Below are 23,269 nucleotides of genomic sequence, written 5' to 3' on the forward strand. Positions count from 1 at the left end.
TACAAGTGGTCAAAAAATAACATTAAAGTAATAATACTAATGCTTCTCTGGAGTTCTCTTGTCTCCTTCTACTTTGCAAAGAGAACAAATATTTACACTACCTTGGACATCTTAGATTTGGTGTCACTGATAAGGAAGGACATGTTGTTGATTTCATTTTGTACCACAAAGTTCTGCTCTTCCCTTTTGAAATTCTGAAACACACAGAAGATCTCAGCTAAAAGCACAGATGACATATGAGGAGAGTATCCAAATGAAATAAAAAATATAGATGAATTGGAAATTTATAAAATTCACAAAAATAAGACGAGGACAGAAAAACATAATGAATGATCAAGAACAGCATTGAATTCTGGTTTTATTTAGGTTACACGGCTCAAAGTTGCTATTGCAATTTTTCTACACCAGAGAAAAGGAAACATTTATCTGGGTATGAAACAGACATTACAAAAATCTCTAATTCACTATAAAAATTTGTTTAGGTTTTCCTTTACTAATAAAACCATCCATTCCAATTTTTAGCATTACACGACCCAATATTATTTAGATACATAAGTTTAAATAAAAGTCTGAAATTATGAATACACAAATAATTTGGTGATCTAGTTCCTATTTACAGAGAAAAGTGAGTACAGCAATGTTTGTAATAAATCTTAAAGTAAAATTCAGACACAACTGCAAAAATAAAGCATCTTCCTTCTGAAACTTGAAAAAACTGAATTTATGGCAAAAAAGAAAAGAAATTCAGTGCAGACAAGAGTCCATAAGAAGATCAAATTTCTAAAATTGTTTAGTCCCTTTCTATTTTGAGTTTTTTCTTCTTTTTCCTCCAGTAACTGCATGAATCATACTTCATTTTCATTTTTGTACCATCAGTGATAGTGCCTGATTAGATCTTACATCCAGACCCTTTTGTTCTTGCATGACAGAAATCAGACTTGAGAAAGAAGGTTTCTATATTTGGTAGAAGTGCAGGTAAGAAGAGTTACTTAACTTTATGAAACATTAAATGGTATCATATAAGCAAAATATTTTATTTGGAGATTGCTTTTAAGATCTTACTTGCTCTTACTTGCTACTTGCTCTTAGAATGCCAGCTTACTGGCTTGTGTTTATGTAATCCATCTACAGAACTATGCTTAATAATTGAATTACGTACATTTATTAAAGTCTATGCTGCAACACAAATTAAGTCACTATAAGTAGAGCTGAGCACTTCCTTCAGAAAACAGAAAACCTTTCTACTAGCACCATTGAGAATCTTTTCAAAGTAATTTTTGTTCTACCTCTGTCTAGAGGCTCAACCATGTAGACTATACAGTTTAACAAAATGTCCTCTTCTTTAATGAGACAACTATCGTTAATGTGGCAGTCATTTACTCAGGTTATAAAACAGGTTTGAAGCTGATTAAAAATATGGCAAGGACATAGGCCTGAACTAGTTTAATTGTAATTATATAATAATGCAATATACAAAAAACATCCAGTCCTTGTTATTATGCTTCAGAAAAACCCATCAATCCCCCTAACTAGGCCAACATTTAAGAAGCATCAAAAAATAAAGTCATTACTACCTCCACAGCTACATTTTTAACTCTGAAATTAACTGTGTTTTCTCAAATAAAAAAAATAATACAATTGACAGCCTAATAGAAAAACTACCTTAAAATATATTTACCAAAGATTACTTACATGAGACTTTGACCAGTAAATAAAGACTTCAGCCACCATGCGGAACAATTCTTCAGCTTCAGGGTTGGGTTCTTTCAGCCATTTTGCCCTAAACATTGGTAAAAGGATAGAAATGTTGATGATCCTTATTGGCTTTATAATTGAACACCATTTTCAACATTTTACATGGATGAAACCCATCAAAACCAAGCATGCAAATCCTTTCTAGTAGCAGTGACTTTTTGATGTCCTATTTCAGAACTCTTAAAATTCTTATAAACCTAGTTGTAACTTATCACATTTATATTGGACCTGCTACTTTTCCTCTTCTGATAAAGGTTTATTAGTTTATTATGAGCTGTAAAGCATCAGCTTGATCAACTTTAAGATTTGCAGGCTGAGTAAAAGCTACTTTAATTCAATAGTGGGCATACCAAGTATAAGATATGGTATCAATAAACAAGATTTTATGAGATTTATTAACCTATTCCTCTCCACATACCTGTTATAGTCCACAAATCTAATCAACAAAGGGTAGAAGGCATAGAGGTCCCGTGCCAAAGTGGTGAACTCATCTAGGATGAGCAGTTCAGCCTCCGACATGTCACCTCTGCCTTCTGCTCTTAGATGCTCTTCATCCGATACAACCACTGCTGCTTTTTTCTTTAGCTTATCCATCAGTGGCAGGAAGTGTGTCTTTAAGAGCTGTGGCTTCGCTTTGCTTATGATGGGCTGGGAAAACACTATTTAAGGCAATCAATATTATAATGTACAGCTGGCCACAAAATACGAACAAAACTTTATTTTTCCCTCCTTCTTGTGTTTTATTTCTAGAGTAGAGAGTAAAATCCTGCCCCCATTGAAATCAGCAGAAGTTTTGCCAAGAATTAAATGTGGTCAGGATTTCACACAGTCAATTCACTTGGTAACTATGGGGGCAAAAAACAATTTAACAGATCATAAATCTTGAGGTGCCTATTTACAGATATTTTGGCAATATATTGATAATTACCTGCATAATTTTGTTGAACAATGTGGAAATTGTTTAATGGTTTAATCCAAGGGTAGATACCTATATAGCTAAAGAGTGTTCACAGAAATTTTACGAGACATTAGTTCTTCTTTTGCACCTTGTTTTTCAGCTTGACTAAAGTAAGGTTGGAAAGGATGTTCTAGGTATTTACAAAGCAACTCAAACAGCCTGCTCATATTTCTCATGTACAGTAGGACAATGGAAGGCTTGCATAGACAGAAATGAGACTGATTCAACTATCCATCAACCCATCATTTGAGACCCGTTAGCAAAATATTTTGCAAATCTACTCATAAAAATTACAACGTAAATTAGCCCTTCATCTGGGTCCATTAGTGGAAAACCATTTGTAATATATCCAGTACCAACTTATCATTAGACTTCATTATGTTACTAGACCTCATCAGACTAGGAATCCAAACTGTTACCAGCTACAACAGTAAGTATTGAAAAATGATAAGACTATTTGAAAAACTGAAATCACAACACTGATGTACTGTGACTTCTACTTAAAGATTGCAACACTAATAAATAAACTGTATTAAAATAAAGTTAAATGTCTTATCACAAAGAGGTAATTCCATGTTTAAAAAATGGCATTTCCACATTTCATTGTAACAGAAATGCCAGAAGGATCCAGGTCTCATAAAGAACAAGAAATCTATGCCTGGAAGTGGTAACCTGGTATATAGTGAAAATGGGCTACATTCAACATACTGCTGAATGTGTATGTATATATTCTTGAGAAAAAGAAACATTTTAATGTATTTCTTTAATTATTTATTAAGGGATAATACATACTATTCTTCCCTTATACTATTATGCTTATACTATTCTTCCCTTATGCTTAGTAGTTCTAAGTTGTCAAGATTCATATTTAAAAAAAAAAAAATCAAATATATAAGTATTATTCTAATACTTATACAGGGTAAATGTGGAGTTATTCAGAGTATATAGATATATATTCCAATTATATATACACGTTTATTTGTCTTTTTATTTTTACAGCTTACCTGCTAACCTCTTCATCCAGGCTCCTTCATCAATACCAAGGTTGTTATAGATGATTTTCAATATGTTACCCAACAGAGTGTTCATGTGCTCTGATGTCAAGGCTGTACAACACACTTCGGCTTTGTCAGGATTGTTTTCTGGCCCATGCTCCCACCAGTGTGACATGTAACTACAAAGCATAGGCAGTATAACTTCCATTATATGTGGCATTTGTGTGTAGCGAATACCAGATTCTGCCAGTTCCACAATTTCTTCCATTAGCTTCACCAAGGAAGGAATATTTGGGCAAACTTCTTCTACACTAGTAGGTAAATTAAGAACTATTAAAAAAATAAAAAAATAAAATTAATACAGTAAGTCACAGAAAGCAAATAATTCTCTCCAAGTGACACTCAATACCACTTTTTTTTTTTTCCCCATTTGCATTTATGCCTTTCTGATCCAAGGGAAAAATTAAAAAATAAAATAAAATGATAGGTGCTTTCACACTATTTAGCAATAAGCTGACTATATATAAGCTTCCATAACAAATCTTTCTATAATAAAAATGGAAGCCTCAAAAATGAAATGATTAAATTTCAAAATTCCAATCAACATGAGCAGTTGAGAAAGTATTAATATAATGAATATCTCTCCACTACACATAACATGAGACATGGCTTTATTAATAGAAAAAAGAAAAGCATTCCCTGAAATACCAAGTAGAAAAGATTTTGGGAAAATGACTTTTGGAAAAGAATTTTTGATTATAATGGTAGACTTTTCAGGTTCCTCGAATTGTCACTTCTTTTGTCTGAAAGGGATCTGCAATTTCCTGGTTTTTTTTTTTTTTTTTTTTTTTTTTTTTTTTTTTTTTTTCTCCTGCTGGCTATTTCTTTCATGTACAGTTAACTTTAAGTACATCCATTAGTTCATGAGTGTCTAACATCCTACAATCAGTGAATAAAATTGTACCAACACAGACTACGGCTAGATATAGTATTTTTCCAAAAACATTATTTTCTCTTAGCTAGGCTCAAATAGATTTTACAAACTCATTTTAGTGTCCTTATTAATTGCAATTAAGTGCAATTTTGGAAAATAAATTTAAATGTCTTTTAAAATCAAAGAAAACAAAGCTTATTGCCTTTCTACATACATAAGAAGAGCTGGAATATACAAGGTAAGTAAACATGGGTGTTCATACTTGCAAGATAAGATAAGATACTATAACTCTTCCAAAAATGTCTTACATCTGCCTTTCTTTTTAAATACAGGTGAAGTTATGCCGTTATAAGCTGGCATTTTATGCACTGTCATTATACAAATCTGTGTTACAATTCACACACGTAGGATTCTACACTTCTATTGTAACTTCTGTTTACCTCTGGAAAAAATGGCACAAAGGTCTTCCACAACTGGTTTAGCATGAGAAATATCTATCATAAATATCATAAATATCTTTCAAAAGTGGAACATAAAAATATGCACAAAATAAACACATTGAGTGCTACTGGAATGTATCTATTCTGAGTCTCATATTTGCAACAAGAAAAAACAGCTTATATACTATGCTGTAATACATTTACTTTATTATTATTTTTTTTTATGTATACAGGCAAAAGTATTTCACTTTGATTGCAAGTATGTGTGTTTTAGGGATTCAATATTGCATACAAAAAATGAGCTACAGTTATTGATTAGAATATATAACTTCAGCATCAAATACACTATACCTGAGCTGCTAACGATGTATAAAGTCCTTATGGCAAATTGATTCTGAAGTCATACCCATATTTTGGGTATAGTATCTCAAAATGAAAATATCAATGAAAATACCTGCTCTGTCTCTTGCATTCTTGGTATTGTAAATTGAGTAGATATTATGTTTGTTCAAGTGAGTTTCCAAAAAAGCCACTGGAAAGGCACCTGAGAAAGCAGCCAAGCATTCTCCTAATGCTGATCGTTGCCTGTTAATAAACATCATTAAAGTTACACACTTTGTTGAATGAATATACTTTGTTGTAGTTGTAAATCAGTCTTCAGTTTATCCTTAGGTGCTCATCTCAAAGAGATAAGTCTGTACATAATTAAGATTATCAACACAAGAAAAGGTAATAGAAAATGAAAAGTACAGCAAACTCCGCTAACAGATGAATTAAATGTCATGACATAAAAGGTTAAAGATGGACTACTTTGTGGAAAGCAAGTGAGGAATATGCAGGGAAAACAGAAAATCATTATGATAATGACATTTCTTCTATTACGTTTCTATCAGCTTTGCTGATTTTATAATTAAGAAAAAATTCACTGAATAGACTGATGCGTCAAGAGATCAAGTACGATGATCAGTGTATTAGAGTGATAAAATTAACTTTTTCTTAGATAAAATAAAAACTACAGATGAACTGAGTGTCATATTTTTACAGTTCCTCAGTTGGACCTTAATCATGTGATACTTTTAATCAAATCAGACTATTTTGTCTGTAATTTTTAGTTGAATTAAGTAATATATTTTGACAAATGTATAATATAATGTTTTAAGTATAATGCAATAAGTTCTGTAGATTCTGCTCAACATCTGAGCACATTTTTTTCTGTCAAGGTGTGTTTCCAAAAACCACAGCTCCCTGTATTCTTTTCTGGAGTACTTATATTCATTAAACGGAATATAAATACAGATAATAAAAATAGGTGAAAAAATTTTTCATCTTACCGCTCTACGTATATACTTTTGCTGGTTCCCAGTGCATACAAACTGGACAATATTCTGTAACAAGACACTTGAACATCTTCCACTGAATAAATGAAAAAATGATAGGTATCAAGAGAAACCTTCATTAAAATTATTTTGTCAACAACTGCATTAGTGACATTAAACTATCAAGGACAATCTATAGCAGCCATTCTCTAAACACAGAAACAGTCTTCTGAACATTCAGTGCCACAGTAGAAATTAATGGCATAGCAATAGCAATGCTGTAGGAACAACTTCCAATTGCAAAACCATTAATTGCTACAGAAAATGTATCAATATATCTTTTCTAGTTTTTTTTTGATCACTTTGAAAAATTGCATGGCAAACCAAAATTCCTGAGAGCATAAAAAAAACTAATAATTTTAAGATTGATTTACAAATGTAACACCGGTGCATTTAATACAACACAGAGGAAACAAAAGGGCATTAAATATGTATTTAATTATTTTTAATCACAGTTCATACTTTTTAAAGTTAGACCTAGATAGCAGTTAATAGCATCTACTTAATTTACATTTTAGACCAACACATAGGATAAAAAAGAGAATTAATGCCTTTGGTTCTTCTGAATACTCCACCAAATCATGTTTCAAAATTAAAAACATTTTGATCATGGAAATGTGAGGTTCCTCTTAACATCTATTTGAAAAAAAGAGTTTCCAGTATAATATGTAGTACTAGTGTCACAATAATGTAAGTACCATCAATAAGGACAACACTCCAATTCTTTCCATATTTTTATTTTACAACTTTTCTATTCTATCCCACAGTGCCATAATTTTTACCTAATATGCAATGAAATTTCGGAACTAAAACAGAACTTACACATAATGTGCTTGGAAAGTCTAGAAGAGGGTTCAAAGTAACACAGTCTCATTCTTTACTACAATGTGTTTATAGTTCTGTTAATCTTTTAGACCTGAGTATTTTTATGCAATAACAACAACCTTGGATACACTAATGCACCTTTGCACATGATCATGCTATGTACTACTCTATAAATGTAATACAAGCACCAGGTCAAGATACCTGTCATCAGAATATTATAAATAAAATAATCTTATAATTAGGTGTAATTTAAACTAATAGTTTTCTGAGTTTGTGAATTCTAATATTGGGAGTTTAACACCAATGTGAGATATATGGTATAAATGATGAAGATAATCTCACGAGGAACAAAGTATGAAAAGCTTATCACTAAGTTCCAAAGCACACAATATCAGAGAACAAAAATTAAACGAAGCATATTCATGCTTGAAAAACAATATTTATAATGAGGTAGTAACAGATAAAAATAGATAACTTTTTCTGGATACTGTCGGAAACTCCTGAATTTTACAGAAATAATTTATTAAAAGAACTGGATATTTATGTCTCAACACACTGTAATCCATCAGCACAGCTCTAAAATTTCAAAAATCAGTTCTTCAAGACTGTTTTAAATAATGATTTTTCTAAGGTCTTCTTTTTTCTAAGGTCTTCTTTCCAGAGAATTCCATAAATGAGATAGCTATACAGAAGCAGAACAGCTTGCTTTGGCATACACTGGCCAGCAGAATTCCTATGGAGTTCCTAAAGCACATAGCATTAAAATTTTGTTTTCACAGAATCACGAGGGTTGGAAAAGACCTCCAAGATCATTCAGTCCAACTGTCAGCCTACCACCAATATTTCCCACTAAACAATGTCCTTCAGTACAAAATATAAATGTTTCTTGAACACCTCCAGGGTTGGTGACTCTACCATCTCCTGGTGTTACGGACTAAAATAATTTGTCCTGAAGAGATTGGGTTTGGGAAAATGAATAACACTGACTCTATTACAATTAGAGTATCCATAAAAATGAAATTACATACATTCCTTTCTTTAGTGACTGAATTCTTCATTTCTTCCACTTTTCTTTATGATCTGAGATACACCTACATACAGATACTGCTAGATTGGGAATGTATACCAGGAAACCTTTGCTTCAGCAGTGTATCCTCAGTTATGAACAGAGCAAAGACAAATTAACTTCAAGTAACTTTTCTCAGTGACAAAAAAAAAACAGTGAATCTATAGTAGAGATAATATGAAAGTTAAGCCTTCATAGCCATATCTAAACAGTTACAGAAAGTCCACTAAAACCTGCAGATAGTTCTAGATTATTTATCACAAAGGTTTACTCAAAATTTTGCCCTTCTCTAATTGAAATGAGAGCCTATTAACACTTACTATATATATATATATACTATCTATCTATATATATATATATATACTATCTATATATATATATATATATACTATCTATATATATATATATATTACTATAACACTTACTATATATTATGAGTATATTAATGGCATAGCATCTCTAAATTATACGTACATATCAAATCTTCCCCAAACTGGTGCTGTCCAATATGTTCAAATAATGAAGATAGCACTGGAAGGAGAGCCACTGTGGTATAATTAATGATTTGTGTAACTCCCTTGGGCTGGTTTCTGCTGTGTGTAAACTGGCCTTGCTTAAGATTTTCCATTGTTTTCTCCAGATCCTCAGCAGCATTGTCCAAAAATGCTCTCAATGCCATCTTAACAGACTCCAGACCAGTTTTCATCACAGTTCTGTATGCAAAGAAAATGAAGCAGAATATTTCATTAGACAAGCATGGAATAAAGTCTAGTCTTGGTTTCTACGAAATAGATGACAAAGATCTGAAGAAAAATCTTCTATCTTCCAAGATTATAGAAGTTCCTCATAGCAGAACAAGCTAATGAAAAAAAACGTTTCATAGGTGCACAACATAAGGATTTTTATTTCGTTTTCCATTGTAAAAATTCAGATCCTTCTTAAGACAGGGAATAATTTGCTCAAAATTAATTTGGCAATGAAGACAGACTCAGAGAGAGATTCAGTGCACTCCAGGTGCACTTAACTCCTGATTTATTTACTTTTTAATAAGCAGCATAAACAAAGGAATGTTTTTAATGTTATCATGGTTTTGAGACAATCACATGATAGAAGCAGACGGAAGAACAGTCAGCAATTCCTTGACACCACTGATCTGAACTGAAACTTGAAGTGTAACTTACAAATACTGTTCTGCCAAAATCTAGATAGGTAAAACAAGTAATTAACCTATTTTGAAAGTGGAAATTCTTTTCAGTACTGTAACTTCTTTCCTGACCATTGAAATGCTGTAGCCTTACACAAATCTGACTGGATATTGTTTTCTTTTAGGTTACACTCTTTGTACTGTTATATGTTCAGTATTACCTGGCATCCAAGGTCTGGCCCAATATGTGAAGACAGTTGACTATTGATGTTGCATCATTTCCTAAATAGGAAGGAAAATTACCCACCAATTTAGCTGAGCATACTTTAGAGCATACCTACAGTCTGCTAAATTATTATATAAATTAAATTATATAGCAGAAGAGTAATTCAACTTTTGTAAAATTCTGACAGGCAAGTTAAAAAAAACATGCAGTTTGTTCTCTTATTCTTGTTTGCACAAATTCAGTAAGTAGAGGCAGTTAAGCATCTCTCATCAAATAGCTGAGGCAATCAAGAAGGAAGCACTTCAGTGTGGTGTTAATTGGAGTTATAGTGCATTGTCTAGTTTTCATTTAATTTTATAAACTTTGTTATAATTGATCCAAGTTTATCAGAACATTTATCTTCTTCCTCTCAGGAAAATAAAAGCTACTTAAAAGCTGCTATTGCAACTCTGACATAAAGAGAAGACTTATTTAAAACATATCCAAAAAGGTTAGCTCCCTAGTGTTACCAATAGGCTGTAACTATTTATAGAAGAAGCAGATCTGCTTTCTACATGAGTAACAGTCTCTGCTGTTATATATATTACAGTCAAGGATGTAAAAAGAGAACTTACATGCCTTGTATGAACATGCACAGCCTCCGATGTTGGCATCTATATGTCATCTCTAAGTTCATATTTTAAATCCAGGACAGATTTGGGCTTAAAAATTTGATCCATAGTTTATATATATATATATATATATATATATATATATATATATATATATATATATATATAAAAAATGTAAATCATTGCAAAAAATGAAAATATTTTTTCTTCCTTCCGCATAGTTCAAGCTTCTCAATTAAAAATAAATAAATAAATGAAACAGACTGAAAGCTTCGGATAGATTTCTGAAAATATTGTCAGCTGTACTAAATAACAGTGGTTATTTCACTGGAAAACATCAGCAAACATAATATTTAAAGAAGCAGATGTTTCATTCAAGTAAATATTTTAAAAGCTAAGCTGCAAGGAAGGAATGGGAGGTTTATTGCAGTACTCTGAACGCTATCCCATTTTACCAAAATTAGGGGGTACTGTTGCAGTGTATACCCACAGTAGAGTAGATTAAACAAACCTGAGCCACAGCTTCTATGACTGCCATCAGCCATGCAGACCCATCCTTTTTGCACTGGCAGTAATGGTCATGCAGTGACATAACAACCAAATGATAAAGATGGGAAATCACAAATGAATCCTACGCAAAAAAAGTAACTGTACCCATAAAGATTAAGGTTTTTGTCAGCTCCCATTTTTGACAATCCCTATGTTTTCTCTTTATTATTTTACTACTCTTGTGACATGAATGCAAGCACTGACAAAAAAAAGATTTCAGGACCATGGTAATGACAGCAGAGATAGAAGCACTCAAGGCAACCCTAGTATAGACTGTAGATTGAACTGTCATGCAGAGTATGCATATTCTGTAAGGTACAGTGGAGTACAGAGATGCTTATTCTATTTCCTGGAAAGTGACATTGGTTACTGGGTAACACTGAAGGATTTGAGTGTTTTCTTTTCCCCCTCTAGTAATAAAATTATTGTAAGTTCTATTGAGGTACGAAAAATACCTTATAAACCAATATTATGTTATGCAAGGTACAACGTTTAAAAAAGCCAGCTCCAGTGCCTCACCCCAAAACAAGATTTCAACAACTAGCTTAACTCAAGCAAGATGAATAACAGTTTTGAATCTCCCAAAATTTTAGTATTAATTTGTTTTGTGGTAACAAACTACAGTTTTAGTCACTTAGTTTAAATACCATACATTCGGTTTGGAATCGTTTAGTTTAAATTTACTGGAAACCAGCTCTGAAGGCCATTTCTACATCTGCCATAAATAGATGTAGCTGTAGTTTAGCAACATAAAACACTCTTTTCCCTATTTAAGAAGAATTTGCAAATTTTGGAGACTTTTCAAAATAAATCAGTTTGAGAGGTGGGTTTACATAGCTGAATGTTCCTAGCAATTTGTAGATTTTGGAAGCTAGACAGGTATAGGCAAATTAATGAGATACTACTACATTTCATTTAATGAAACAAGTGAGGGCAACCAGTTAACCCACTCTGTAAAAGAAACAGAGAGATATACATTTTTCTTAGGAATAAACATACAGTGTGCTCAGAAAACTGGAAAAGCCTTTCACATGTTCATCTTGTGTATAAGAGTAGAATTCCATGACCACGAAAAATTGATGTACTACAGTTTAGCCATTTTTATCAACATAACCCTGAAATCAGTCTTTCTAAACTATCATGAAAATTCCTTCCTGGAGTGTCTCTCTTTGTTTATAATCTCAGAAAGGATTTGTTACAAAATCAGAAAATATAACTTGCTATGAAATGTAGGTTTAGATTCTGTGGCAATTCTGAGTCTTACTTTTGTTTGATGTCATGCATTTACTTGTTTTCATCAAAGCAAACAATAACAAAGGGTAGTGGGGTTTTTGTATATTACGTAAAACTTCTAAAATTCATTAAGAAAAAGAAATTAATCCTTTTAAATTTAACATTTCAAGAATCAGTTTGTTTCCAACCTGAGCTCAGAAGTGAACTTCAGAAGGCAACTTTTTTTTTTCTAATAAAAATAATAATATAAATAGTTTTGTTAGTTTTGCCAAAATTTAAGTGTCTATACATACCTTCATTAAATTAACATCATTTTTATTAAATATATTTTTATTTTTCAGAAGCCTGAAAGCTTTGTAGGAAATATTCCAATTGCAGAAATGAATATGTAGTATATAAAATTCCTTTCAATCATGAAAAGAGAGCAGACAAATACAATTCAGAGGATAAAAGCTTAAACATCCACAAAAATCAGTGGATACATGCAAATACTAGAATAATAGTTCAAGAGGCTGAGGTTAAATGCATCCCAACAGCTATTATAAACAATGATCCCAAGAACTGTATCACTGTGCAGTATCTGAAGTGACATCCTACATATTTTAGAAAGCAATATTCTTTATATATCAGGAAGGAACAATTTTTACTTTACTGAGAAAATGCCATGGCTGTTGATGCCAGGATGGGAAGGACCCTAACAAATTCAGGATCTAACTAGGCAGAGAAAGCCTTATGTCTTTTCTTTGGAGCTTTTCTGATTAATTTCTGAAGTTAGCCAAAATGAGGAAGCAAAAGCAGGGCATTCTCATCTGATGTTTATTCAACAGACTTTTGTTCCATGTAACATAGCACTGCACTACTTGTATGCAGATATTTTTAATTACGAATTCGTACAGAAAAAATGTGTCACCAGTAGTTTCAATAGTATCAAAAGTGAATCAAGCCACTCACAGAAACCTGCTTTTTAAATTGAGAAAATATAAATTCAATGCAGATGCAAATCCTCCTGATGCAGAAATATGTTTGCAGCTCTCAAACAAACAGTAAATTATTGGGTGAATTCTACTTTCAAACTCTAATTTATGCTTTCAAGAAATAATAAGCCCAAGCTGAATTACAGTTCTATAATCTTAGTAACAATCTCGGATATCAGATCAGATGCTTAAGTTCACTCTAGAAGATATTTCTGTTTAATCTTTTCATTTTATCAAGACTTATACAGAGTTTACAGTATAGGACTTTTAGTAATGACTTTAACATATGCAGCTGTATCTTCAGCATTCACAACAAATATAAAACACCTGCACGCAATGTCAATAAAATAGCAAATTCCACAACATCCAAAAAGCTTATTATCAAGCAACTCTTGCTCATTCAAGGAGCCTCTAGGCTCCAGCTGTATTCTGAGCTGTCCTAATAAGCTTTTTCGCTCTTCTACACAGGCCTTTTGATCCAGTCGGGTTTTCCAATATGATTTAATTAATTGTCAAAGTAAGGCAAGCTGTAAGATTACTTTGACTTAAGTTAGTAGGTTCACAGTTGCAACCATGCTCCAGAGTCTTATTGTAATCTTGTCATAACTAATGGGAAAACTACAGTATATTTCTGTGCTGGCACAAAGATTTTGTATTCACTTAGTTACTGCATACTAGGAAACTTGAGTTGAAAACCAAACGATAGACACCATGCACTATCTGACACCATCTGTCCTAACTCCTTCTGCTATTTGAATCCAACCCAAGAACAGAAATTAAGTAAGCTGAAACATGAAACAAACTTTCCTTTAGTACTCGAAGAAATTACATTGAATTCAATGTTGAGCTTGAATTGTCATTCATTTTAGGAGAAAAAAATAATCATAAAAATAAATTCACGCAGCAACAACAAAATATTGATAAAAAACTTAATAGTATACCTAAACTAGTTCATTCTTAGAAGAAATAACCTTGTTTATAAACCATAGCTTATGCACAGGTTGGTGACATATTCCATCCTTTAGAAAAAGCTACACCACCACACAGCTGCACAAATAACTCAATTCTTTTTATGACCTTTTGATTTAACAATAAAAACCATTCACTTCATCCCAAAACATATTTAAAAACAATGTCCACAAATAACTTCTACGCTTCCTTCTGAGCTTAATGGCTTTTGTAATAGTTTGTAAGCTTTTTACACACCACAATGCTGCATCAAATTAGCTCCTTCTCTTCATTTTTTGATGAAATTGAATGAAATATGTAGAAATTGAGTTAGATGCATGTTATCTTAATCAAATTTTAGTCAGATAGATGATTACCCAATTAGATATATGCATGAATGCTGAATTTTGCATGCACTCATTAACTGCAGAAGCTACATCATTGGACATGTAGTACTATCTCAACTATCCTATTATCATGGCATAAGAAAAATTTGCAGTGTAAATAACCGTCACCATGCATTGCATGTAGTACTTATACTATATGGAGACTTCAAATTAACTTCAATTAAGTGATTTTCATATGAAGAAAGACAAACACCCAGCCCCTGATAGATTTACACAGTACCAGAGATATAGTAGACATACATATGTGGAGTAAAAGCACATCTGGGAATGTTTAAGATTTCCACAGAACATCACTACGCATTTCAGCCCCACTACTAATTTTCCTTAAACTTCCAATACAAATGTGCAGTTGTGATACTCCACTTTTTCCAAGTGAATTATAATATGCAACTATAATTAACTCAGTGATTTTTTTTTTTTTTTAAAGAAGGAAATCCAGATATTAAGACATACAGAAAACAAAATAACCCCCACCCCAAAAAACTGGTAACTACAAAAGATTTTCAGTTTCATCTAATAAGTTCTGTGATCTACCAGCCTAAACAATTAGTGGTCTGTGAAGACCATGCATTTCAGCCATGCAGCCATGCAGCATGCAACAAAGCAGCACATAACGCAATGCAAAAAGGGCAAATAAAATCAAGAGATGGCCATGCTAGTATTTGTCAAGGGTCTCCTTACCAAACAGTGAAATCCTATGCCTGACAAGAACTCCAAGTTTGCAGAACAGGCTGAAGACAAAAGAAAAATAAAAGAGAAGGAAAAAAGAAGATAAAAGGGGGTAAGGGGGAAGAAAGAAAAAATAACAGCTGATATATGAGCAGGAAAAGCAACATGATGTCACGCAGAAAGAATCAATTATCTGAGCAGAATGTGGGACAGAGTATTAAAGAAAGAGATTTTAAGTGCATATCCTTAACAAACATGGTTAAATAAGCACATATTGTAATTAAAAAAAAATAAAAAAAAACTAAATCAAATTAAAAGCAAAGCTAACTAATATAAAAGCGTCTTATATGAAAACCCACAAGGAAATTACCATTAAAGCTTTAAGAAGTAAAATATGTTAGGATGCTATTCAGAATGTCACTGACAATTTGAAAACGAAAGGTAAAGAAATCAAATTAATTGAAGTGTTTGATGGCAAATGTTTAACTAATCCAACTTGGATCTCGCCATCTTGAGATCACAGCGTGAATCTTTTAAATACAGTGATTTCCAACATCACTTAACATGAGAAACAACATAAATTGATGTGAAAAATAACCCCTTACGTGTTAAAAAGTAAACACAGATGAATATCATCAATGATTTAATTTTATATCTGTAAAATACTTTTTGTGTTGATGAGAAGCGTCCCATTCTGAACAATAAAGAATGAAATTTCACATTAATTCATAGAAGCAGAAGCACACTGCCCTACCCATATTAAGCTGGCCTCCAAATATGGGAGAGATCTGTGCAATCTTTACGACTCAGTCCACTCTGAGAATTTTCTCCAACAGTGATAAATTTTGGTCCTATTTTTGTGCTGTAAAAACCCTCATCTGCTAGAATGATATGAACAATATTCTCTCTGTTTATGAGGGCTTCTCCAAAAGCAATGACCCTTATTTTATTATGCTGTTCATGACATCAGAGGCAGAAGGTGGTGTTATGGCTGTACAGGCTGAATCTTCTACCAATATTCCACTACATTTTATTGCTCTGCAGCAGAAGCATGGTCTGGCACATGGCATCTGACACGTAAGTGTATATGAAGCAATTGCGTATAACTGCATTACTCCATGCAGAAAAAATGGCACCTGCTGACATTCATCAACACCTGCTGAATGTTTCAGAAAATCAAATAGAGGATGTGTGCACAGTGCGTTTCAGCAGCAGTGACAGTGACAGTGCACGACCTTTATCGGTGCAGATTTTCACAAGAACACTATGAAGATTCTTGTTCATCCCTGGAGAAAAAGCATAGCTAATGATGGTGACTAAGTTGAAAAATAGTGTTTTGTAGCTGAGAATGTGCTCTATCATCTAGTGTTATTGTGCTCTTTGTGTCTGCTGTAGTTTCCAGAGAAATGAATCGGAGGCATTACTTTTGGAGCAACCTACACATTAAGCTATGTTAATTATTATTTAATTATTTTACAATTGCAGTCATACGGGCCAGTTAGCAACCTCTGATTTAAAAGCAAAAGACACATAAGCATGTTTGCAGTCTTTGGATAAGATCTGCATGTCGCTTCATTGACAGATGAGAGCTCATGTGACAAATGGAAACACTGATGTCCAGAATCAAAATGGTCAGGTTAATGTGCTGCCGAAATCCACCTTATTAGCCAGTGCCATTATAGTGATCCATTATAGCAACAGCAACTGCACTGTTTCAGAAAAGATTCTGATTGGTGCATGGTGCAGTCTCTCTGTTCATCTATACCACAAGGCAGATACATACTACATATCCTTCTATGAGGATTCGGTTCATCTAGTCCAACAAGAAAAGCTGTACAGACGTATATTATCATCGTAGAAATCCTGTTTCCCTTCCCATAACGACATTAATCAGCTTGCAATCTATCTTTTTTTGTCAGCACACAAATGCTACTCAACTTACTGTACAATTCAGCAGATGCTGTTTCCACAAGATCAAACTGAATCTGTTATGTCCAGTGTAACAACTGTAAGTTCAGGTGAAAAAAGGAGAAGAAAAAAAAAAAAAAAAGGTACAAAAATCCACAGTTTCCAAATGGTTAGTACGTACTTAGTACTTCTGGACTCACATCCAGAACTAATTTGACACAACTGCAAAAATACAAGGATTCTAAGGTAGTATAATGGAGAAGAAATGCAAAAAAAATCATTCCTGAAGAGGCTGGCTACAAATACATAAAAGATAATTCCATGATATTTCAGAAAGAGGTATGACCCATGTGTTCCCCTAGAAATGGCCTAGATTTAATGTGCTTGCTAAACTAAGAATGGTTGTAGCACTTGCTGACAATCAAAATGACACTCCTTCATAGTTTAAAGAATGTAAGTTTGTCTTCATTGGAAAAAGACAGCAGTCAGAAGCTGCCCTTAATTCAAGGGAAAGTCTAGATAAGATTTTCACCCAAACGAAAACTCAGAGGACCTAAAATTCAGCTTTGAAAAATTTCCTACAATCTGGAGAGCATGGGAGAAATAAAAATGTCAAACTATTAAAACAGCTCAAAACAACAGTTTCAAAAATGGATTACATAATGCAGTCGTATTGGCCTATCAGTTAAGAAATAAACTCCACAAGATTTATCTGATTTGCTGACTTTGTTTTACTGACTTTGTCTGACACTTCTAGATGGAAAAAAACTGAATTGTGTTTAGCAGCACCTCTGATCTTTTGATGAGCTACATGTTCAAGAATGTCATGCATACAGCTAGACAGCATAGGTGCAGAATTCCTGAATCCATACAGCATGTGTTCATATTTCCTTGTTGATATGGGACTTATTGAAGAGTCTTTACTTAACAACTGCTAAAATGTTCTAATCCAGTATATTATAGACAGAAATAAAGCAGCTCTAGATGCATGCATTATAAAATAACTGTTTAGCTCTTTGAGGAAGGCCATTCAGCCAAGCTACCAGAACAAATCATCTCATGAGATGTCAGTCAAGAGCAATTTTTTATGCTCAGTATTGCTGCTAGAAACTCTACTCAATATTCATACAATCTTGCAAAACCCTTATATATGTATGATGATCAACTGCCTGTCTACTTCGAAGAGCTACAATTTAGTTTTGCCCAATAACAACCACAGGGGCATCCGTGACACCTGTATTATGCAGGTACACAGATGGGCCTCTGTTAAATTTGTAGTCCTCATTACTAAGCAGGAAAAATAGGTTTCAAAATTCAACCAGAAATGAGATTAAGAGAAAACGTTCTGGGAAGATAGTCTAATAATGGATAACTTCAGAGGAGAAAGAACATAACTCTCATTTTACTTTTCATGGGGACAGTAATAATATCTTTCTGAAATTCAGTTATTGAAAAATTTTCCTTCAAATCTAAATAAAATGTAGGAATAATTGCTTTAATACATACCTATTTCCAACAGTGAGAACTGATACACAATTATATATCTCATACAACAGACGTATTCTTTCTCATAAAATAAGTTCCCTACGTTTGAAAATTACCATTACTACTTTAATACATCACAATCTTAATTCTGGACTCTTCCTCATTTCACACAATGAATTTTCTCGAAAGGGAAAGGCAGTAAAAAAATGTTAATTTTTGTTTTTGTAAAAATGTTTCTCAGCCTCCCAATTCTCACCTCCCCACAACAAATTGCACCATTTAATGACACATATACATATATGTATACAAATTAATATTATTTTAAAATTTACCTTGTCACCATTTCTTTCTCCTTATTAGAGGCATGGCCTCCACTGCTGAGAGGCCTACTTGCTGCAGATAAGAAATACAAGCGATGATTTTTGAAATACTGATCAATCAAAGGGAGCACAACCTGAAATTACATCAGAAAGAGGCAGTTATCTCAGTGATTTCTTAGTTATGTCCTCTATTACTCTTTGTAAGTCACCACTACAGACAGGAGATTTCAAATGTGTTTTCTCTTTCAAATTCCCAAAATATTTATCTAGTATTTATTTTCTAAAAAAATTTCTTTATTATCAAGATACTTAAAATATCAGGAAAAGCAGCAAAAAAAAAAAAAACACAAAAATATTATCTTTTACACTAGAACTGTATTTTCTTTAGGAGGAATATAAAAAAGGAAGCATCATTTCATTTTACCTCACAATTTAATATTTGTTCAATACTATATACCTGGACACAACTATTGCTGTTCGTGTCTTTCATGTAGGGAGGTTTCATTAAAACAATCCCTTGGAACTGTCTGTACACTAATGGCTTAATACTACACTCTCAAACAAATACTTAATACTACACACTCTCAAACAAAACTCCAAAAATACCCTTGCTCATTAAGGGCTTGTCCACTGAAGTTTTCTTATGATCGCTTCCTTTCAGGTACATGGTCAAAAAAGTGACAAAGTAAATAAGCACAGAAAATAGTACATTATAGGAGTACTGGAAGAGATCACTATTTACTGCAAACATAACAGGGCTAGAAAACATTGCAAATACCTACCTGTGCCTATTCACTAATGAACTGAAAAGGCACTTCGAACACGCATGATCCAGACAAGCTTTTTAGTGCTGAAGCAAGAATCAGATTTTCTTAAGTTCTCCTTGGCATATGAAGGAGAATTGGGCTGTCAGGAACCTTAAAGATCAACAATGGAATGTGCAAAGTCCCTCATCTGGGGAGGAATAACCCCAGGGATCAATAAATAGTGAGGGCTGACTGCCTGGAAAATAGCTCTGCAGAGGAAGACCTGGGGTCCAGACGGACATTAAGTTGACCATAAATCAACAATGTCTCTGCTGCAAAGAAATCAAACAGCAACCTGAGCTGAGTTGGGTAGAGTTATAAACGATGCAAGATGAAACACAAGAGGTTCTGTCCAAACATAAGGAAAGGCTTTTTTAAAAACAAACAAATTAAGCCAAAACAAAGAACAAAAAACCACAACTGTGAGGTTGACTAAGCACGAGCACATGTTGCTCTGACAGGCTGTGGAGTCTCCCTCCTTGGAGATATTCAGAAGCCATCTGGACACAGTCCTGAGAACTTTGCCCTATTTGACCCTGCCTGTGCAGTAGGCCTGACTAGATGACTTCCAGAGGTCTCTTCCAACCCTCAACCATTTTGTGATTCTATGATGAAGACATCAGCATTGTTTTAAAATAAGGAAACAGATAAGGAAGGTAACACTGAAAGATACACACAACTGGCTGGTTCCAATAAACATTGCTCACATTTAGCTGCCTAAAGAATGTAAAAGCTAACTACTGAACTACACTGTCAGTAAACAGAAAATGTAGGGAGGTTATAACATCAGATGATTAATTATGTAGAATGGAGTAAGAGAATAAAGACAGTAAGAATAGAATCCTGTAATTTTTATCATGATTATACTTCATTCCTAGTATTTTCAAGCTATTTCTTTCAGTTATTAAATGAACAACATTAACACGGAAGGGTGCAAATAAAACAATGATAATCAGGTTCACCAACATATCCTTTCTCAACTACTTACTATGCTGACAAATAATATGCAAAGATATACTGTACTTTGGCAAAAAACTTGATTTCTTGTTCATATGGGAAATGCTCTCCTTTGCCTCTGCTGCCACCATCTGAAGAGAGAAGAAAATTACGTTTCCTATTACAAATCCTAATTATAGTCTACTCTGCATTTTTTCTTAGAAAATGTACAATACAGTTAAAAAATATCAGTAGTCTTTAGATATTAATTTAATATACTACAAATAATGAACATCAAGTTAAGGATACATTTTATGACTACCTCATGAGAAGAAAACAAACAACAAATAAAGAAGAAACAAACAAAAAAATTATTGCATTTTTACAGACTTTGTTTAAACAACAGAATGAATTATTAGATTTAGCCAACAGAAATAAAGCTTACTTCTCTTCCCCCTATTGCTATAATACTCGCATATTGTTTTTAAGAGAATTGAGCATACAGAAAACATTTATCCTTTATTCATTAACTTTCTGCTTATTCACAGAAGTACAGGAATAGCATTTCTCCCACCAGTGTTTCTAGTTTTCCAGCATTCAGTCATTTCAACTTTTGTAGTTCTGCCAAATCTTTCTAATTAACTAGAAAATGAAGCCATGATTATCAGGCAGTAACAGCAAAAGTAACCATGTGATTTATGAAAGCCAGACTTTTGGTAATGTAGGCAATCATGAAACATAATCACTCACAAATTTGATAATTTTCACTTTAAAATCAGACAAGTATTTGGATGAGCACTGGTTTATTTAATCTTTCTGCTGCTCCTGCCTTAATGATTTCAATTACAGCACGCATGCCCTGACATGAGGTACAAGATGATGTGGCTTTGCAATTCCAAGGTCAAACAAAAGCTGCTTCTTGCTCCAATTCTTTCCTTTTAACTGCTCTTATAAGAATCTGATCTGGGCCAAACTATTACTTAATCTTTAAGAAAAACAGATTTTTCCTTCACAGAGATGTTTCTCCTCCAGAAAAACAGTTGAAATTTGTACAAATGACTGGTTTAATTTTCTCTGTGAAAAAGAGAATAGATGTGAATAGTAAATACCAGTGCTCACATGCAACAGGTTATCAATTTGTTTACAAATTCAAGGGAACATCTTATTTTGTTTTTCAAACAATGAAAATCATTATAAATTTTGTCTGAATACTTATCATCTGAATAATGAATGTGGGAAACTGGAATGAATGTGAAATATATAACTTTCCAAAATTTGTTATCATCATCAAATGCAGAAAGTTAGAGCAAAAAGTCCTGGTCCAAGAATTTATTTTTTTTGAAATTTTTAAGTTGTTTTTATGATTTCAAACATCTTGGGAATTCTTAGAAAATTATACAAGTAGTACTGTACCAAATTCCAAAATGTACTGATGAGCTTCATCTACATATCTTATAAGCTGCTGGAGGAAACTGTAGGCAAAGCGTTTCTCAATGGAAGGTGTGTCCAATTCCAGGTCCTTAAGTCCTCTGAAATAAGAGCAAGTCAATTTTTAACGTAGCAGAAGGAATAAAAGTAGTCTTAACTAGTCTGAAGCCATTTTCTCTACTAATAATAAACTGCTCACTAATATAGGAATTGTTCTGTTTAAATTAAACAGTTCTCTTACACTTATTTAGGTTTTAAGCAATTTGTTAAGATGTAATTCAAGTTTCCCAGGTAGAAGGTTATAGAAAAAGAGAACTCATGACTTAGATTAATATTATTCCAATTACTTTCCCTTATTTATAAGGTATTTCCATCTTTAATGTCTTAATGTCTTCCATTGATTGATTTTTGGCTGAGAGAATTTCAAAACTGCCAAAGCACTTCAAACAATCATGCCAGAAAAAAAGTTAGTCTGCCTCATCACGAGTTTTGCCTAAAATTGTGTTTGTAAAGGAGAAATTTTTAACAGCTATCTAGCACTTGTGAAAAATCAGAGTAAAAACAAAAAGAACTTCTAAAACTGTAATTTACTTTATCTTTTGGACTATGTTCCAAAAGTTCATCTTCTTGCAACAAACCAACAATTAACCAGTGGATAATGGATTCGTGATGCAGGCTTTTGTCTTCCATCAGTAATCTGGTAACAACATAAGCTTTGGTTTTTGCTTTAATGACTGAGCATAAGGAAGTTATGCTTTACCAGTAAAAGCACTCCACAGTTAGAGGCACAATGTCTACAAATAGTTATTTTGCAACTTAGGGCACATATACCTACTGAATATATCTGTCTTTCTACTGCATATTTCTCCTCTAAAAAAGAACATTGCTGATGATAGGATATAGTTTTATTACCTGGAGACTACATATCCATTAATCTGTAGAAATTTCAGAATATCCTGTGCTTTTTCTCTGTCCTTAGCTTTTTCCTTGGCTGTGAGTGTATCATAAGGAACAAGAAGGGGATGGTTTCCTCCTCCTACTATGGAATATCAAGAGAATTAAAAGGCAGTTTAAGAGCATCTGTTGACATAATATTACCTGATATGCAAAAATACTGTTGTAATAACACAGCATGCTATGGTACAGTCTAGCCTGAAGCACCAACAATTCATTTTTATGTTTCCTTACCAAAAAACACCCTATATTTCTGCAAAATATTTAGATATAAACTTTAGACATGGCTACATACATGCTTTTAATATAAACAGCTGCTGCA

The 23,269-nt window shown here is 33.1% G+C and overlaps 1 protein-coding gene across 1 annotated transcript in view; it reads right to left on the bottom strand.

Moving 5' to 3' along the window:
• RYR2 (ryanodine receptor 2) overlaps nucleotides 1-23,269 on the bottom strand; it is a gene marked incomplete at both ends in the record, with an annotated part of 341,640 nt that overhangs the window by 67,194 nt on the left and 251,177 nt on the right. The window contains 13 exons of the mRNA XM_079550429.1: nucleotides 102-194; nucleotides 1,693-1,780; nucleotides 2,174-2,414; nucleotides 3,718-4,038; nucleotides 5,537-5,667; nucleotides 6,414-6,495; nucleotides 8,824-9,062; nucleotides 9,715-9,775; nucleotides 15,123-15,172; nucleotides 18,836-18,957; nucleotides 20,653-20,717; nucleotides 21,979-22,094; nucleotides 22,906-23,029. Coding sequence (XP_079406555.1) covers nucleotides 102-194; nucleotides 1,693-1,780; nucleotides 2,174-2,414; nucleotides 3,718-4,038; nucleotides 5,537-5,667; nucleotides 6,414-6,495; nucleotides 8,824-9,062; nucleotides 9,715-9,775; nucleotides 15,123-15,172; nucleotides 18,836-18,957; nucleotides 20,653-20,717; nucleotides 21,979-22,094; nucleotides 22,906-23,029 — 1,733 coding nt within the window. The remainder of the gene's footprint in view (nucleotides 1-101; nucleotides 195-1,692; nucleotides 1,781-2,173; nucleotides 2,415-3,717; nucleotides 4,039-5,536; nucleotides 5,668-6,413; nucleotides 6,496-8,823; nucleotides 9,063-9,714; nucleotides 9,776-15,122; nucleotides 15,173-18,835; nucleotides 18,958-20,652; nucleotides 20,718-21,978; nucleotides 22,095-22,905; nucleotides 23,030-23,269) is intronic.

The sequence above is a fragment of the Tetrao urogallus genome (assembly GCF_951394365.1).
Source record: "Tetrao urogallus genome assembly, chromosome: 2".
NCBI classification, from domain to species: Eukaryota; Metazoa; Chordata; class Aves; order Galliformes; family Phasianidae; genus Tetrao; species Tetrao urogallus.